General features: G+C 45.6%; 1 protein-coding gene across 1 annotated transcript in view; it reads right to left on the reverse strand.

Moving 5' to 3' along the window:
* LOC135330993 (uncharacterized) overlaps positions 1 to 15,604 on the reverse strand; it is a 31,116-nt gene that overhangs the window by 8,186 nt on the left and 7,326 nt on the right. The window contains exons 24-80 of the mRNA XM_064525998.1: positions 15,404 to 15,529; positions 15,197 to 15,322; positions 15,020 to 15,145; positions 14,499 to 14,624; positions 14,334 to 14,450; positions 14,059 to 14,235; positions 13,753 to 13,917; positions 13,463 to 13,666; positions 13,020 to 13,178; positions 12,689 to 12,865; positions 12,481 to 12,639; positions 12,184 to 12,420; positions 11,978 to 12,097; positions 11,683 to 11,841; positions 11,414 to 11,572; positions 11,183 to 11,359; positions 10,953 to 11,117; positions 10,484 to 10,849; positions 10,256 to 10,378; positions 10,080 to 10,202; positions 9,905 to 10,027; positions 9,685 to 9,807; positions 9,489 to 9,614; positions 9,314 to 9,433; positions 9,102 to 9,257; positions 8,819 to 8,986; positions 8,561 to 8,767; positions 8,159 to 8,500; positions 7,884 to 8,051; positions 7,623 to 7,745; positions 7,405 to 7,563; positions 7,192 to 7,350; positions 6,973 to 7,128; positions 6,541 to 6,912; positions 6,242 to 6,439; positions 5,968 to 6,132; positions 5,726 to 5,848; positions 5,542 to 5,664; positions 5,362 to 5,484; positions 5,190 to 5,312; positions 5,006 to 5,131; positions 4,587 to 4,715; positions 4,250 to 4,420; positions 3,901 to 4,065; positions 3,593 to 3,778; positions 3,335 to 3,487; positions 3,092 to 3,277; positions 2,795 to 2,974; positions 2,520 to 2,642; positions 2,339 to 2,461; positions 2,148 to 2,279; positions 1,973 to 2,095; positions 1,725 to 1,862; positions 984 to 1,106; positions 611 to 859; positions 332 to 517; positions 50 to 271 (exon numbers count right to left, since the gene is read on the reverse strand). Of these exons, the coding sequence (XP_064382068.1) occupies positions 50 to 271; positions 332 to 517; positions 611 to 859; positions 984 to 1,106; positions 1,725 to 1,862; positions 1,973 to 2,095; positions 2,148 to 2,279; positions 2,339 to 2,461; positions 2,520 to 2,642; positions 2,795 to 2,974; positions 3,092 to 3,277; positions 3,335 to 3,487; positions 3,593 to 3,778; positions 3,901 to 4,065; positions 4,250 to 4,420; positions 4,587 to 4,715; positions 5,006 to 5,131; positions 5,190 to 5,312; positions 5,362 to 5,484; positions 5,542 to 5,664; positions 5,726 to 5,848; positions 5,968 to 6,132; positions 6,242 to 6,439; positions 6,541 to 6,912; positions 6,973 to 7,128; positions 7,192 to 7,350; positions 7,405 to 7,563; positions 7,623 to 7,745; positions 7,884 to 8,051; positions 8,159 to 8,500; positions 8,561 to 8,767; positions 8,819 to 8,986; positions 9,102 to 9,257; positions 9,314 to 9,433; positions 9,489 to 9,614; positions 9,685 to 9,807; positions 9,905 to 10,027; positions 10,080 to 10,202; positions 10,256 to 10,378; positions 10,484 to 10,849; positions 10,953 to 11,117; positions 11,183 to 11,359; positions 11,414 to 11,572; positions 11,683 to 11,841; positions 11,978 to 12,097; positions 12,184 to 12,420; positions 12,481 to 12,639; positions 12,689 to 12,865; positions 13,020 to 13,178; positions 13,463 to 13,666; positions 13,753 to 13,917; positions 14,059 to 14,235; positions 14,334 to 14,450; positions 14,499 to 14,624; positions 15,020 to 15,145; positions 15,197 to 15,322; positions 15,404 to 15,529 (9,363 nt within the window). The remainder of the gene's footprint in view (positions 1 to 49; positions 272 to 331; positions 518 to 610; positions 860 to 983; positions 1,107 to 1,724; positions 1,863 to 1,972; positions 2,096 to 2,147; positions 2,280 to 2,338; positions 2,462 to 2,519; positions 2,643 to 2,794; positions 2,975 to 3,091; positions 3,278 to 3,334; positions 3,488 to 3,592; positions 3,779 to 3,900; positions 4,066 to 4,249; positions 4,421 to 4,586; positions 4,716 to 5,005; positions 5,132 to 5,189; positions 5,313 to 5,361; positions 5,485 to 5,541; positions 5,665 to 5,725; positions 5,849 to 5,967; positions 6,133 to 6,241; positions 6,440 to 6,540; positions 6,913 to 6,972; positions 7,129 to 7,191; positions 7,351 to 7,404; positions 7,564 to 7,622; positions 7,746 to 7,883; positions 8,052 to 8,158; positions 8,501 to 8,560; positions 8,768 to 8,818; positions 8,987 to 9,101; positions 9,258 to 9,313; positions 9,434 to 9,488; positions 9,615 to 9,684; positions 9,808 to 9,904; positions 10,028 to 10,079; positions 10,203 to 10,255; positions 10,379 to 10,483; positions 10,850 to 10,952; positions 11,118 to 11,182; positions 11,360 to 11,413; positions 11,573 to 11,682; positions 11,842 to 11,977; positions 12,098 to 12,183; positions 12,421 to 12,480; positions 12,640 to 12,688; positions 12,866 to 13,019; positions 13,179 to 13,462; positions 13,667 to 13,752; positions 13,918 to 14,058; positions 14,236 to 14,333; positions 14,451 to 14,498; positions 14,625 to 15,019; positions 15,146 to 15,196; positions 15,323 to 15,403; positions 15,530 to 15,604) is intronic.

A 15,604-nucleotide genomic window follows, 5' to 3' on the forward strand; every position in this document is an offset into this window, starting at 1 on the left:
GACAAAACAAGTAAATTGCTTACATTGTCTCACGTTCACGTGATCTCACCTGCTCTGGAAAAGCCCAGCTGAGCACAAGCCACTGAAGCATCGGCATAGTCAAAGGCATCGATGCAGACTGGTCTCCACACCCCCTCTTCACAGATCTCTAGTCGACCAGCTGCCAACTCCTCATCAATATAGAAAGAGGGATCGAGGGGTGAGTCTAGTCCATTGTAGAAGTCATCTCCATCACCAGCAATGATACGCACACTCCTATCCATGCACACAGCTGCAGTGGGTACAAGCACATCAAGTGAGTAGAACTACAGGTAGTACACACACAACGTACCTCCACACTGCACACCAGCATCTTCAAAGTGTTGGCAAATTTTTATACGAGAGTTTGTGAAGGGTTGACACTCAAGTAGAGAGAGCTCAATTCCAGAGCACCGTAAGTTATCCAGGACAGTGAGTGTGTTAGGGGGGGCATATCCGTAGAGTCGTGGAGACCGCTTGATGGGTACCACACTCGTGCCTACAGGAGACATGAATACTGTATATACTATCACGATTCAAAATAGATTGATTGCCCCACCAAGCTAGTTGATTTAATGATATTATTGCTTACTTGAGCTGAATCCGAGCTGTCCACAGACCACTCTTGCTTCCAGGACATCAAAGCGATCGTCACAGACAGTCCCAAATCTGTTTTGCTTACACACCTCCACTCTTCCCTCGAGAGTTTCCCAAGACTGAGAGCAGTTCTTCTTGTTGTCCGTGTACAAGCAGACAGAGGCATCCTCGAGGGACCTTGCTATGTAATGAGGGGGACTGCCATCCACTGTGTTGGCCAGCCTCACTGTACCATCAGTACATGCTAGGAGGAGAGTATAGCTGAGTCAGACATTAAGCTGACACTGGAGACATAACGTATATCATACAAGCTAAACGTCAAAATCAAGTAACTGCATGTAGCAGCTAGTTCTTTACACGATACTTACTGCAGGTACTCCCATCTCCAGTGAAGCCAGGAGAGCACTGACACCTGAAGCTACCCACAGTGTTCTCACACACAGCCTGAGCGGCACAGTTATTGTCCTCATCCAGTAGACACTCATCAATGTCTACAAGGGGAAGGGGTAGCAAGAAGTGTACATGTATAGTAATTACGAGTCAGGCAATATTAATTTGATTCTCTTTTTTACACACCTTTTTTGAGTATAGTTACTACCGTATATCTTCTAATTTCCCATGTTGAACACAATACTTAAACAATACTTGTACAGTATATTACCCTGGCTCCAACAACCATAATGTTCAATACTTAGAAAAAAAAAGATCTTTTTTTTTTTTTATCGGACATTTTTTGGGGCAATTTTTCGTTGTTCTAATACAACGGACACTCCAGTGCTAATATTACTAAATACCCGGACAATACCTTGAAAAGTTGAGTTACATACACGGCAAGTAAGACTTAGAGAGTGCTGCAGTTAGATAGCTTTGATCATGAGTAGCTAGTTTTAGATAGCTAGTGCAACTATTCAGTCGCACACTGTTCTATTAAACTTAGAGCTCACATGCAGCTGCTTGCTTGTTCTAATTATTCTGGACACTTCGCATGCTACATAAAAATATGTTCCAATTATACCCGGACAATTTCTAATTTTTCTGTCCGATAAATTAGAACATAATACGGTATGTAATTTGGACCCAAATCACTCATTATAACAATGACCACTCACCAGTGCAGTTGGCACCGTCTCCAGTGTAGCCTGACAGACAGGAGCACTGGTAGCTGCCGAGAGTATTGGTACAACTTGCTCTATCCTCACTGTCACAGTTGGTCAGTGTCGAGTGAGGAGACAAACATTCATTGATATCTGTAGTAAATTAGAACATTGTGCTACAGTAAGTCTTGCTTAATGGCATGGAAACATGAATTTTCAGTTGCTATAGGGAAGAAAAATGCATGTAGAAATGAAACACTTACCAGTGCAGTTCAATCTCCCACCATCTAGCTGGAGACCAGTTGGACAGTTGCACTCAAAAGAGCCTTCAGTATTGAAACAGTCATGAGAGCAGCTTCCATTACTAACAGAACACTCATCAATATCTGAAGCAAATATCTATTAGAACAGCATAACCGCAAAGATAAACGTACGTACCTTCACACACACTGTTTGCATTCTCAAGATATCCAAGTCTACAATTGCAAGTGTAGCTACCGTTTGTATTGACACAAACTCTTGTTACATCATTGGCACATGGATCAGGATCTTGTTCACATTCATTCACATCTATCACAAACAGTATGTCAATGTATATATGGGTCAGTGCATATATAGAATGGACATACCGATACAAGTGCGACCATCAACGTCTAGCTGGAAACCAGTTGGACAGGTGCAAAAGAATGAGCCGACGGTATTGACACAATCGTCAGAGCAGCCTCCAATGTTTGTTGAGCACTCATCAATATCTACAGACACGACAAAGTACTCAAACTGTGAGCATAGAGAGACAGTTGATTGCCTCACCTGTGCACATGGTGAATGGGTCTCCCTGGAATCCATCACGACAGACACAGTCAAAGGACCCAGGAGTGTTGATGCAATTGCTGTTTCCTCCACAACGATTCTCTTCGAGACACTCATTCTTATCTGAATAACACACACACTATATATATTAGTACTCCCTAGTCAATATTATACGCTAAAGTATTAGTACATAAATGAACACGGGTATTTTACTAGCTTATTATTGGTGTCTTAAATGAACCCAGAACAAACAAGACAAACAAGTTAGTGTTCACCTGGGCAGATGACAGCCACGTCTTGAGAGTGTGTACAAGTGTGGACACCGAAGGATCCAGGACATTCCACCAGATTCTCCTCTTGTCCAGTACACCTAAGACCAGTGAAGAAGATCGGTCCACTGCCAGCTGTGTAGCCAGATGTAGACACAGACTTGAAAGAAATGGAACCATCTGGATCTGTGAAAGGACAGATCTCTTTAAGATCATCTGTTGTACTAGAGAAATAAATTATTGGCACGAAAGTTTGATTACTGGTCCAAAAAAACAACAATTAAAGATTAGCTACACACCCACCAGATCCATTGAAACTCTCACACACAACTCTCGCATCATCAATATTGAACCCCTCAGAGCAGACGGTGCCCCAGGCACGATTGATGCACACTTCCACTCTCCCGTCCAGAAGATCGATAGAGCGGCTGTCATTAACTAGTCGTATTTCATTCTCAGGGCAGCCTGCGTCTGTAGTGGTGCTGGGGTCTGCATGGTGAAAACAGAGACAGGTAAAGGACACCAACACACATTGAACTGTAATACCTTGACAGACCACTGAAGCAATTTCACATGTGGCATCGAAACTAGTTCTATTAAAAGTGCAATTTCCGAGTTTGTCTTCAGTGCCTATACAGGACAAATTCAACAAAGCAGGTTGACCTTGAGCGAAACCACGTCCCGGCAAATCAACAGCTCCTGAGGAACAAAATATACGCTAAAAATAGCACACACATACACACACAGAGTTAGCTAGCCCAACATAAGGCTACCTTAGAGCTGGTACACTGAGCTCTAACCTACCGTATCTAGACAATCCGAGTTCTCCACAGACGATTGAAGACTCTTCATTTTCCCAGTTATTATCGCACACTCTTCGATACTGTCCCTCTACACACATCTCTACGAGGCCCTGACGTTGAGTGTCATTCACATAGGATTTCGTGTCACCAAAGGCCACCAGTCGCACATCACCCTCCTCACACAAGGCTGAAAGGGAGTAGAACATCGAGCTTATAATGCACAGTCAATGACACTAAGTATTTCTTGGGGCAAAAATTATTCAACAAAACAAACCAATGCTGATAATTATGGTCAGAGAGGGTGCTCACCTTCACATCTGACAGCTGCATCTTGAGTGTGACCGTTGGTGCAGGTCACAGAGGACTCTGCAGTGCAGTTCAAGAACCACGACTCTGTTCCATCACACGTGTAGCTGTTCTGAATCATGGGCCCTGTCCCCAGTCCATACCGATCATCTCGCACTTGGAATGAAGCTGTACGAGAGAGAACATGAGGTCTTATTATTTATTTTAGGAGAAACATGAAACTGTTTTAAGAGGACTACAATTTTACAACACTTGTGTGATCTGCCCCAGTAGGATTTTTTTGACCGATAAGCAATCACTTTAAAATCACTTTAAAAGCACTTGACTTGTGCCATTACTTCTACTGGCTTACTGGTGGCAGGAGAGGAGAATCCGAGCTGATCACAGACGACTTGAGCCTCAAGCTCATCAAAGAACAAGTTGCAGACACTCTTGTACTCATTGTCCGTACACACCTCCACTCTGCCCTCTCTTGGTGATACAGACACACCGTTCATGAGCAGTATGGCACCCTCCGTACAAGCTGGGGGAGACGTGGTGGTATGAATGTACTGAATTGTTACCTCCAATTATCTCATACTCTACTATACTATAGACAGAACATCACTCTGTGTATATACAAGAATAAACTGACAGCTTCTCTCAACCGACGGCTTCTTGGTAATGAGAGTAGCCACCTATCGACTCACTGCATTGAGACGTAAATCCATTCCCGATGTATCCATGGTTACATGAGCAGTTATAGGAGCCTCTAGTGTTAGTGCAGGTTGCTCTATTGTCGTCACAGTCGTCAAAACTCTCCACACACTCATTAATGTCTGGGAATAGAAGCACTCTCTCAATGATCAATACACGTTTGTATGATATATCTGAACACATGTACAACTTCTTGCACAAGATATGTGGGAGTAATACATGTATGTATGGGGTAAGAGGAGGGGGGGCAGAGTGGGTTAGATGTAGGGGGTAAAAGGGGGGGCAGGGGGTTAGATGTGGGGGGTAAAAGGGGGAGCAAGGGGGTTAAAAAAGAGGGGGGGGGGTAATATGTGAGCGTGAATGAATCTATATACATGTATGAAGCTAGACATGTTTTGCTACACCAGCCTACCAACACAGTCCTCCAGTCCATCCCCAGTGAAGCCAGTGTTACAAGTACAAGTGAAGTTGCCCTCGATGTTAGTGCAGTTAGCATCCACATGACATGGAGGTGGGTCTCTACCACACTCGTCAATGTCTGAGTGTGGAAATAGGTTGTTAAGAGGATGGTTGAGATCACAAGAGTATGTACTCACCTGTGCAGTTACGTTGGTTATCATCCAAGCTATAGCCAGTGTCACAGGAGCAGCTAAAGTTGCCCTCAGAGTTAGTACAGGTGTGTTCACAGTCTCCATTATTCACAAGACATTCGTTATTGTCTGTTAGTGAAAAATAATACACCAGTTACAAGAATAAAAACAAACTTACCGCTGCAGTTGAGTCCATTGCTGTCCAGGCTGTACCCAGAGGCACAGAAACAGCTGAAGCTTCCATCAGTGTTGTTACAGTTCTGCTTACAGCCTCCATTGTTCATTGTACATTCGTTAATGTCTGAAGAAAAACACAAAATTAGCAATTGTCTTCCCTTTACTAGAAATAGACACTTACCTAAGCAGCTTCGTTGGTCAGTGGCTAGCTGATAACCAAGGTTACAGCCGCAGGTGTAGCTGCCAATAGTGTTGCTACAGGTCTGAGCACAGTCATTATTCTCCTCTTCACACTCATCAATATCTGCAAGACAATAGTTACATGGTAACACTATAGTTGGTACAGACAATCATGACAAACTGACCATCGCAGATGAAACCAAGGTTACCAAGGCGATATCCTTCCCCACAGGAGCAGTAGAAACTACCAATGGTGTTTGTACAGTTCTGATTGCATCCACCATTGCTGTTAGCACACTCATCAATGTCTGTGTAGGAAGTACAGTTCAACACAGCAATAATATTATAGCTAGGCTAAATCACAATCTAAGTCATCAGCTCTTGGCTTTCAGAAAATCGAAAATGTACATGCGTAGAATGCACTCACCTGTACAGCGCACACTGACGTCCATGGAGTGGTCACAGCCGTGGAGACCAGTGGGAGAGAAGAACCTGTTGCACTCCAGCACAGTCTCACTTGACTCAGAGCAAGCCAGCTGGTCCAGGAAGATGGGGCCAGATCCAGCAGACACCGTCGGTATAGCAAGAGATGCTGTTGATAGAACATGGGGGATCAATATGGAATGGACAAAACAGGAAATATTCAAAGAACCCGTTCAACATTTTGACAGCCTTGTACATATTCTCACTCGTTAACTCACCACTTCTGTTGAATCCTCCCAGGTCCACACAGATGGTGCCGACATCCTCAGGGGTGAAGCTATTGCTACAGACGGTGCCCCAAGCATTGTTGATGCACACCTCCACTCGTCCCTCGGCTGTGCCAGCTGTCTGGTCTGTGGGTCCAATGAGACGCACGTCACCAGTGGAGCAGTTGCCAGCCACAGTTGTTGCTGGATCTAGGGGAGGAAGGAGTATAAACAGTAAGTATTTCTTTATACATGCACTTATAAGGTCACTCATAATGCATGTCTAGCTTGCAGCTAAGAGGTAGGCTTACTCTGACAGACAGTCTCTGCGTCCTCAAAACGACCGCAGCTCTGAGCTCTAGATGGCCCCACAAATGCACATTCTGACAGTTTACTCTCATTTCCATGACAGCTGATCTCGTTGTAGCTGGTTGGCTTGAGTCCCTCAGAAAACTGAGCATCGGACAGAGCAATAGCACCATAGCGAGAGAAGCCCAACTCTGAGCAGAGAACTGATGCATCACGATTCTCCCAAGAGTCTCTACAGATTGTCCCAAATCGTCCGTCCAGACACACCTCCACACGCCCCACACTTAGTCTGTTGTCAATGAGGAAGTCCTGGGTCTCCATAAAAACACACCCCTCCCCAATACAGAGTCGCACTTCACCCTCCGTGCACATTGCTGAGAGAACAAGAGGATATTTGAGGGGACTGCCCCTGAAATCATATATCTCCTAATTACCTTGACACCTGACTCCAACGTCCCTGGTGTGGCTACAGTTGGTCGGGTTGCTAGGGCAGTCTACTAGTCTCTCTTCGGTTCCTTGACAGTGGACATTACTGAGGAAGACTTCACCCTCCCCACCACCAAACCTCAAGTCAGTCACTGGAAGAGAGCCTGAAAGAGAAAGAGAGAGAGATAAGTTTAACACAACACGGGATTACTGTATAATATACACACCATTGGTGGCGAATCCGAGGTCTCGACAGACTACAGTAGCGTCCAGCTCATCCCAGAAATCTCCGCAGACGGTGCCGTACGTGTTGTTGAAGCACACCTCCACACGTCCCTCGTTATCCCCTCCCTCATTTACTAGCCGCAGGTCTCCATCATTGCACACTACAAGTGGACAGTATGATTGATTTGAGAACCCCCTCTAATAACAACACTTACCGCAGGTCTGTCCCTCCAGTTGGAAGCCGTTCACACAGACGAGGGTACAGGAGGTCCCATTACCTGCAAAGTTGTTGTCACAGCTACATTGGAAGCCACCTTGAGTGTTGGTGCAGGTGGCGTTGGGATGACAGGGAGAGTCCCTGCACTCATCAATGTCTGTAGGGAAGGACGAATGGTGTGAGGTACACATTGAGTGGCTAGAGTAGCAAACGTACCATTACAGGTCCTGTTGTCCTCAGCCAGAAGGTAACCATCCTCACAGAGGCACCTGTGACCAGGGATTAGGTTCTCACAGATCTGGGAGCAATTTCCATTTCCAACAGCACACTCATTGTAGTCTGTAAAGAAGTCATACCAAATCAACAACAATAATATGCACAGCGTTGTAGAAAATTGATCGTAGAATGCAATTCTAACAGAACAAAATGACCCAGTACACAGTAACCTGCATTGTTAGAGCTATCAGCCTGACTCACCTAGGCACCTGACCCCCGTATCTTGAGAGTGTGTGCACCTGTGGACACCAATGGGGTTGTCCGCACACTGCACAAGGTTGGAGCTCTCACTGGAACAAGTCAGTCCCTCCAAGAATATCGGACCAGACCCTTCCCCAAACTGGGAGGAGTCTGGAAACACAACAGTACCTAGACATTGAGAGTTATATAGTAATGCCTGGAATAAACAGCAATCACAAACACACAATTAGAACTGAACACTGTAGTGCGGTGATAGCAAATAAATACCCGCTGACCATTGAATGGGAGTCCTAGTTGAGTGCAGACAGTGTGAGCTTCGTCCTCAGTGAAGCCTCTACCGCAGACAGTGCCCCAGGCACGATTCACACACACCTCAACCCTTCCCTCAAGGACAGTCTCTCCACCCACTACCCTCACATCACCGTCCTCACACATCACACCCATCACAGTGGAGAGAGGGGCACATACAACACCCACATCACCATCAGATAATGAGCAAGTTCCCCTGGAAGTTAGTCTGCAGTCTGTCAGTTTGTTCTCTGCGCCATTGCAGGAAAAATTGGATTGGATTCCAGTGAGAGTGTTGTCAGAGAAGAACTCAGACACAGCCACAGCACCTGAGAGTGAGAAAGCCAATAACTAACTAGCAGTTCATACACTCAATGTCTGGCACTTACCATAAGATGAGAATCCCAGCTGACTGCAGACTACGGAGGCATCGATAGACTTGAATGACCTGTCGTCACAGAGAGTGGAGTACTGTCCGTTGACACACACAGCAATAACGCCTCGAGACAACTGGTCCTTGATGAAGTTGTAGGATTGGAGAGGTCTCACAAATGCTGTTGGGTTAAGTAGCTTGACACTCCCCTCGATACACGGCACTGTGATGAGAGAGAATGAGTAGGACAATGAGGACTCTACGGGCTACTTACCATCACAGATGACAGCCACATCTTCAGAGTGGTCACAGTTGTGCTGGAATATCTGGTTATGGGAGCAGCTCAAGAGGTTGTCCTCAGTGCCAGCACACACCACATTGTCCAGAGTGATGGGACCAAAACCAGCACCAAATATACTGTCAATACCACGAACTGGAGAGCCTGCATGCACATGTGGTTAAATAATAAATCAGCAGATGAACAGTATATACCGTTAGTGAACAATACAGATGTTATCAAATAATAATAGGGTAATTTTTACCAGTATAAAACTCACCAATTCCATTGCAGACAACGGTTGCAGCATTCTCATTGAAGAAGTCATCACACACACTGCCATAGGTGTTGTTGTAGCAGATCTCAACTCTTCCCTTTCTCTGACCTTCACTGGGTTCACTTCCATTCATCAGCCGCACCTGTCCATCAGTGCAGTCTGTAGGGGGGAGTTCAGGTACATGCTGGGCTTGGCTTCCACAAGGTCACACTCACCGCATTGCTCTCCTGTCCCAGTGTAGCCAAACACACAAGTGCAGGCAAAGCTCCCAACATTGTCAGTACAGATGGCATTGCGGTCACATTTATGAGTGCCATCTTCACACTCGTTGATGTCTAGTGTTGTGTAGAATGAATCATCCTAGTTCAGTGACAAAGTAACACGACTTACTTTCACAACCAGTGAAGCCGTCTCCAGCAAAGCCATTATTACAGGGGCAGGTGTAATTACTCTCAATGTTCACACACGTAGAATTGGACAGACACTCAGACGCATTGCGATCACACTCGTCAATATCTGAGGGGAGATTTATCATTCACTCAACAACAGGCGAAGGTATTAAACAAACCACTTTGTCAATACTAACCAGAGCAGTTGAATCCATTGCTGTCCAGTTCATAGCCAGTGTTACAGGAGCAGCTAAAGTTCCCCTCATTGTTAGTACAAGTGTGTTCACATCCTCCATTACCGGAGAGGCACTCATTATTGTCTGTTTACATAGAGAACATGATGAATTCTTATTAACATGTCTCTATGTAAACAACAACGATGACCTATTTGCAGGAGGTCTGGCACTTTATACTCACCCTCACAGAAGAAGCCATTGCTATGAAGTGTGTGCCCTTCATTGCAGTAACAGTAGAAGCTGCCCGCAGTGTTGTTGCAACCTTGGTTACAGCCACCATTTCTATCCAAGCACTCATTCACATCTGCACAACACACAGTGAATACACAAGTACAGTGTGTACGTGCAAAGCTAACCATTGCAGCTGCTCTGGTTTGGGTCTAGAGTGAACCCGGTATTACAGAAACAGTTGAAGCTGCCCTCAGTGTTGTTACAGTTCTGCTCACAGCCTCCATTGTTCATGGCACACTCGTTGATGTCTGAAAACAAGACAGTGACAACTTTACTCCCCCACTCTCATTAATGCACATACCTGAGCAAGTACACCCGTTACTGTCGAGTTGGTAGCCATCGTAACAACTGCAGTCAAAGCTGCCAATAGTGTTAGAACAGTTGTGTTCACAGCACGAGGTGTTGGTGGCACACTCGTCGATATCTGCACACAACCAATCACAACGTAACAATTAAGTAATTCAACAACTGTATTATAGCTTCATTCATCTAAGTGCATCCGTAGTAGTGTTTGAATGTTATAGCTCACCTGTGCATCTGACTGCAACGTCTTGTGAATGGGTACATGTGACCACACCCAGTTGCACGTTGGGACAGTCCAACAGAGAGCTCTCGGTGCCCTGACACAGTAGTCTGTCCAGGAAGACCGGACCAGTGGCCGGGGGGAGGTTGGGAGTCACCACTCCTGCCCCAGCTCTCTGGAACCCAGACAGTTGAGCACAAGCAACCAAGGCATCGTTGGGGCCAAACGTGTTGCTGGAGTCACAGACAGTGCCCCAGGCATTGTTGATACAGATCTCTACTCGGCCTTGTCTAGACTGAGTGTTCTCATCATCAGTGGAGTTGGCTAGTCTCAGTTGTCCCTCAGCACAGTCACCACGGAGAGTGGACAGAGCTGCACACAGTGTGTGTATGGTGGGAGAGAAATAGTATACACTGAAAACCCGAGTACTTATTGCTTTAGATACAAGCGCTTAACAAATAAAAAGGTGACTCACATTGACACACGACTCCTGCCTCTTCAAACGCTCCACAAGAAGTGTCTGGTGATTGGTTGAAGCTGCAATCCAGTATAGATGTCTCGTTGCCAACACAACCAAGGTCCGTGATGAGTAGTGGAACAGAAGTATCGGAGAAAGTGACACTTTGCAGAGCAACAGCTCCTAGAGATTAAGAGTAGGGGGTAAATTAAATTGTAAATACAGCCTCTTTCAAGTTTCTGACTCACCATATGAAGACAGTCCCCTCTCCCTGCATACCACAGAGGCGTCTCCACTGTCCCAGAAGTCGTCACACACTGCTCCGTATCGCCCGCCTACACACACCTCCACTCTTCCATCAGTCAGTCCGTTGTTGTCAAACTCCTCATTGGCTACCAGTCTCACATGACCCTCCGTGCACAAAGCTAGGGATCACATGACATGGTAACATAATCACATGATAGGTCACATGATCTCACCTCCACACCTCACACCGGCGTCCTCGGCATGGGAACAGACGGGGCTTGTCTGGTGGGAACAGTCCAATAGTCGACTCTCACTGCCAGTACAGTCCAGACTCCCCAGGCTGATGTTGGACACACCCTCACCAAAGTGAGCATCACTGAACGCCACCACAGCTGCTCACAAAACACAACACAACACTCTTATACATAGCTTGTAGAAAATGGATTATTCAAAAGTTATAAATTTTCAAGTATGCTACTAAAAATTCAGTGTGTAGACTGACCATCAGTGGAGTATCCGAGCTGTCGACAGGCCACAGTAGCATCTTGCTCGTCCCAAGAGTCATCACACAGTGTAGTGTAACCTCCAGAGAGGCACAGCTCCACTCGTCCCTCCGTCATGTTAGCCTCACCCACCAGTCGCAACTCTCCATCACGACATACTGCAGGCAGGGAGAGCAATCATGCAATACGTAGTCGTAGAGGATCGAATTAGTAGCAAAAAAACTACATACGCAGTGCTGAAAAATATTATAACTACTACTACGTCTGCTTCAGATCTATATACGTATGACTCACCACATAGACCCTCATCGCGGTAGAAACCAGGACCACAGTAGCATAAGAAGCTGCCGTCATTGTTGATACAGTCAAAGTTTAGGCCACACGCACTTGCATTCAAGCACTCATTGATGTCAACTGTAAAAAAAAAGTCAGTATATATGATAAACGAGAGATACTTGTAGCTTCAGTATATAGCTATGACGTTGAGGCTCCCTCTATACCTGTGCAGTTGAGTCCGCTCCCGGTTGAGTCCAGGTAGCCAAGGCGACAGGAGCAAGAGAGGTCCCCATCAATGAGGGAGCAGAGGGAGTTGGGGATACAGGTGTGGTTGTCAGGATGGAGGGTGTCACCAGTACGACACTCACAGTGATAACCAGGTGCAACACCACTCGGGTCAGGGAGGTCGTTCACACACACCTGAGAGCAACCACCATTGTTGACAGCACACTCATCAATGTCTGTCAGGGGAGAATGGGGGGGTTATTGAGAGCTCCATACAGAATTATGAATAAACTTACCTATGCACTCAATGGAGATGTCATTGGAATGTGTGCAGGAATGTACAGTTCGATATTCACAATCCAATAACTGTGTCTCAGTTCCAAAACAACGAACACTGCTTAAGAAAATTGGGCCATTTCCAATTCCAAAACGCTCATCTCTAAAAACATTCACTCCTGCAAAGATTAAAAAAATAATTAGTGTTATGCATATTCAAATCTGTACCGTTATGTGGTAGTCCAATCTGGTTGCAGACAACTTGAGCATCATCTGCAGTGAATCCCTCCTCACAGACAGTGCCCCAGGCATTGTTGATGCAGAGCTCCAGACGCCCAGAGAGTATGTTGCCTCCCACCAGTCGAATCTCTCCATCACTGCACTCACCTCTCACAGTGCTCCTCTCTGTAGGGAGGGGAGAGACTGATTGTATACTAGCTCACAAGAGGCTTGTACATTAGGTACGATATTGTTTCATAGCAAGGGAACCATGGTGACAAAACATTTACTAGGACAATAGTATGACTCTTTGTAGCCACACAACAACAAGAGAGTGTACCTTGACAGATGATAGCTGCGTCCTCCTGGGTGGTGCATAGGGGGGAGGGGCTGTGGGGACACTGGAGGAGCTGCTCCTCAGAGCCATTACACCTCACACCAGAGAGGGCCGGGGAGAGGACGGTACTTGAGAACAATCCACCAGACACCACAACAGACCCTGCATGATCATGCGGCGACAGGAGAATCAATGGATAAGCCAACAATAATATTATAGTAATTACAGTGTAAAGGTATACCGGGTATGGGAAGTGCAATACTGTTGTTTACAATCAACCAAGGAGGTTTGATTACTGTTATTATTCATGCACCATGAGCAAGCAGCAATTATACTAGTAAGCTATGGGAACTGCGATACAGTTGAATGAGCAAGGTTCAACCAAGGGAAGCTGATATTTTGATTGCTATATCAGAAGCAAACAGTTAGTGTATTCATTGACTAACCATATGGGGAGAGCCCCAGTTGTCGACACACCACAGAGGCATCCTGATTGTCCCATTGACCATCGTTACACACAGTGCTATAGTTGCCTCCCACGCACACCTCCACTCTGCCCCTGAGCAGGTCGTCTTGATCACTGGACAGATCAGTGTAGTCTGAGAGACCGTCGGCTTCCAGTAGCCTCACATCTCCTTCAATGCACGCACCTAACAAAGATCAAATAACCAGTAACAGTAAGATCATACATACAATGAAGGGTGCACTTAGATATACACATGACATCGTTACTTACTGTCACAGAACACCCCAGCAATCTCACTGCGGTCACAGTTGAACACTTGGAACCCGTTGTGGCTGCACTCGAGAAGAGATGACTCGCTACCAGAGCAGCGAATGTTGTCCAGGAGAATGGGGGAGGGGCCACTGCTGAACACACTGCCCCCCACAGGTACAGACCCTGGAGTCACAGAGGCATGATACGATTCTTTACCCAAAATAAAAATTCTATAGATGAATCAACCTTCATCATACGTAGGTAATGTAAAAAGCTCTTATAACAAGTGTCAAACACTACACTATTATCTCCGATAGTTGTTACCTGCCGAGTTCTTCCCCAACTGTGTGCACACCACACTGGCATCCAGGACGTCCCAGCGATGATCACACACAGTGTAGTAGGAGTTGTTGTAGCACACCTCCACACGACCAAAGCCTTGCTCAGTGGTCAGTGTCCTGTTGGCCCCATTGAACAGCTGGACATCTCCTTGCATACACGCTGGAGGGAGAGAGAGATAAGAGATGTCCAGTGCAAGAGAAGGGAAACCAAACAAACACATCTATTACTATACTATAATACTAGGAATAAGCACTCACAGCATTGGTTCCTTCCAGCGAACCCAGGGAAACAGTCTCCACACACAAAGTTGCCTCTCGTGTTGTTGCAAGGTGAGTTGATACAGTTATCAGTCTCTTCATCACACTCGTTGATATCTGCAGCACAATATCAGTTAACTATGCCGGTCATCTTGTGACGCATACCTTCACAGCTCACACCATCACCACGGTAACCAGGTCTACATGCACAGGAGAAGTTCCCAACCTCATTCACACAGATGGCATCAACATGGCAATTGTTCAGTGCTTCATCACTGCACTCATTGATGTCTGCAAGAGATAGTTATGAATGGTGTTGGCCCATTAAATTAATCAGGGAAAACAGATTACAGATATGAAAACATGAATTAATAGAGACGATATCAAGGGCGTATAAAAAGAAGAGGGCATGCAACTCGCAATGTATATACTGTGTATGCGGCATATTACTGATGAGTCAACAGGATATGCTACATTTAGCCAACCGCCCACAATGAGCTAGTCCAGAGTATAAAGTACGTGCCAATAAATTATTGTGTATTTTTAGACAAATGCCCCCGTCCATTTGTAATATCATAGATTACAGATGCATGCCCTCTTCTCTTTATACGCTCTTGACAATATAATATTCTAGCCTATGACCGCCATGCATACACTCAGCCCCCTATACACATCACACTGCTAACCTGTGCAGTCAGTGCCATTTCCTTGGAAGCCCTGTATGCAGGAGCAGTTGAAGCTGCCCATAGTGTCAGTGCAGGTGGCATTCTCATGACAGGTGTTTAGGATAGCACTGGAACACTCGTCAATGTCTAAAGAAGGGGCTCAGGTAAATAGTGTATTAAGGTGGCTGAGGTACTTACTTGAGCAGTTGACTATTCCATCTCCAACATAGCCCTCCTTACACTCACAGAAAATACCAGTCTCGGTGTCATCAGAACAAATAGCGTTGGCATGGCAAATGTTGTCCTCTTGTACGCACAATATACCTGAAAATTAAGGCAATTTAGTTATGTTATTTTACAAATCCGACATCTTAAACATGACAGTATATAATTATGTTCCCTTACGAGTACAGGTAAGTCCATCTCCAGTAAAGCCACTGCGACAGGAGCAGTTGAAGCTACCCACTGTGTTATTGCACACACCATTCTCCCGGTCACAATTATGAGAGTCAGCTAAACACTCGTCAATGTCTGTGCAAAGAGAAAAAGGACAATTTACAAATAGCCAAGGGTTTCTTTGTAGAGTCTATAATACGAGGGAGTACG

Source organism: Halichondria panicea, chromosome 2 (genome assembly GCF_963675165.1).
Source record: "Halichondria panicea chromosome 2, odHalPani1.1, whole genome shotgun sequence".
Classification (NCBI taxonomy): domain Eukaryota; kingdom Metazoa; phylum Porifera; class Demospongiae; order Suberitida; family Halichondriidae; genus Halichondria; species Halichondria panicea.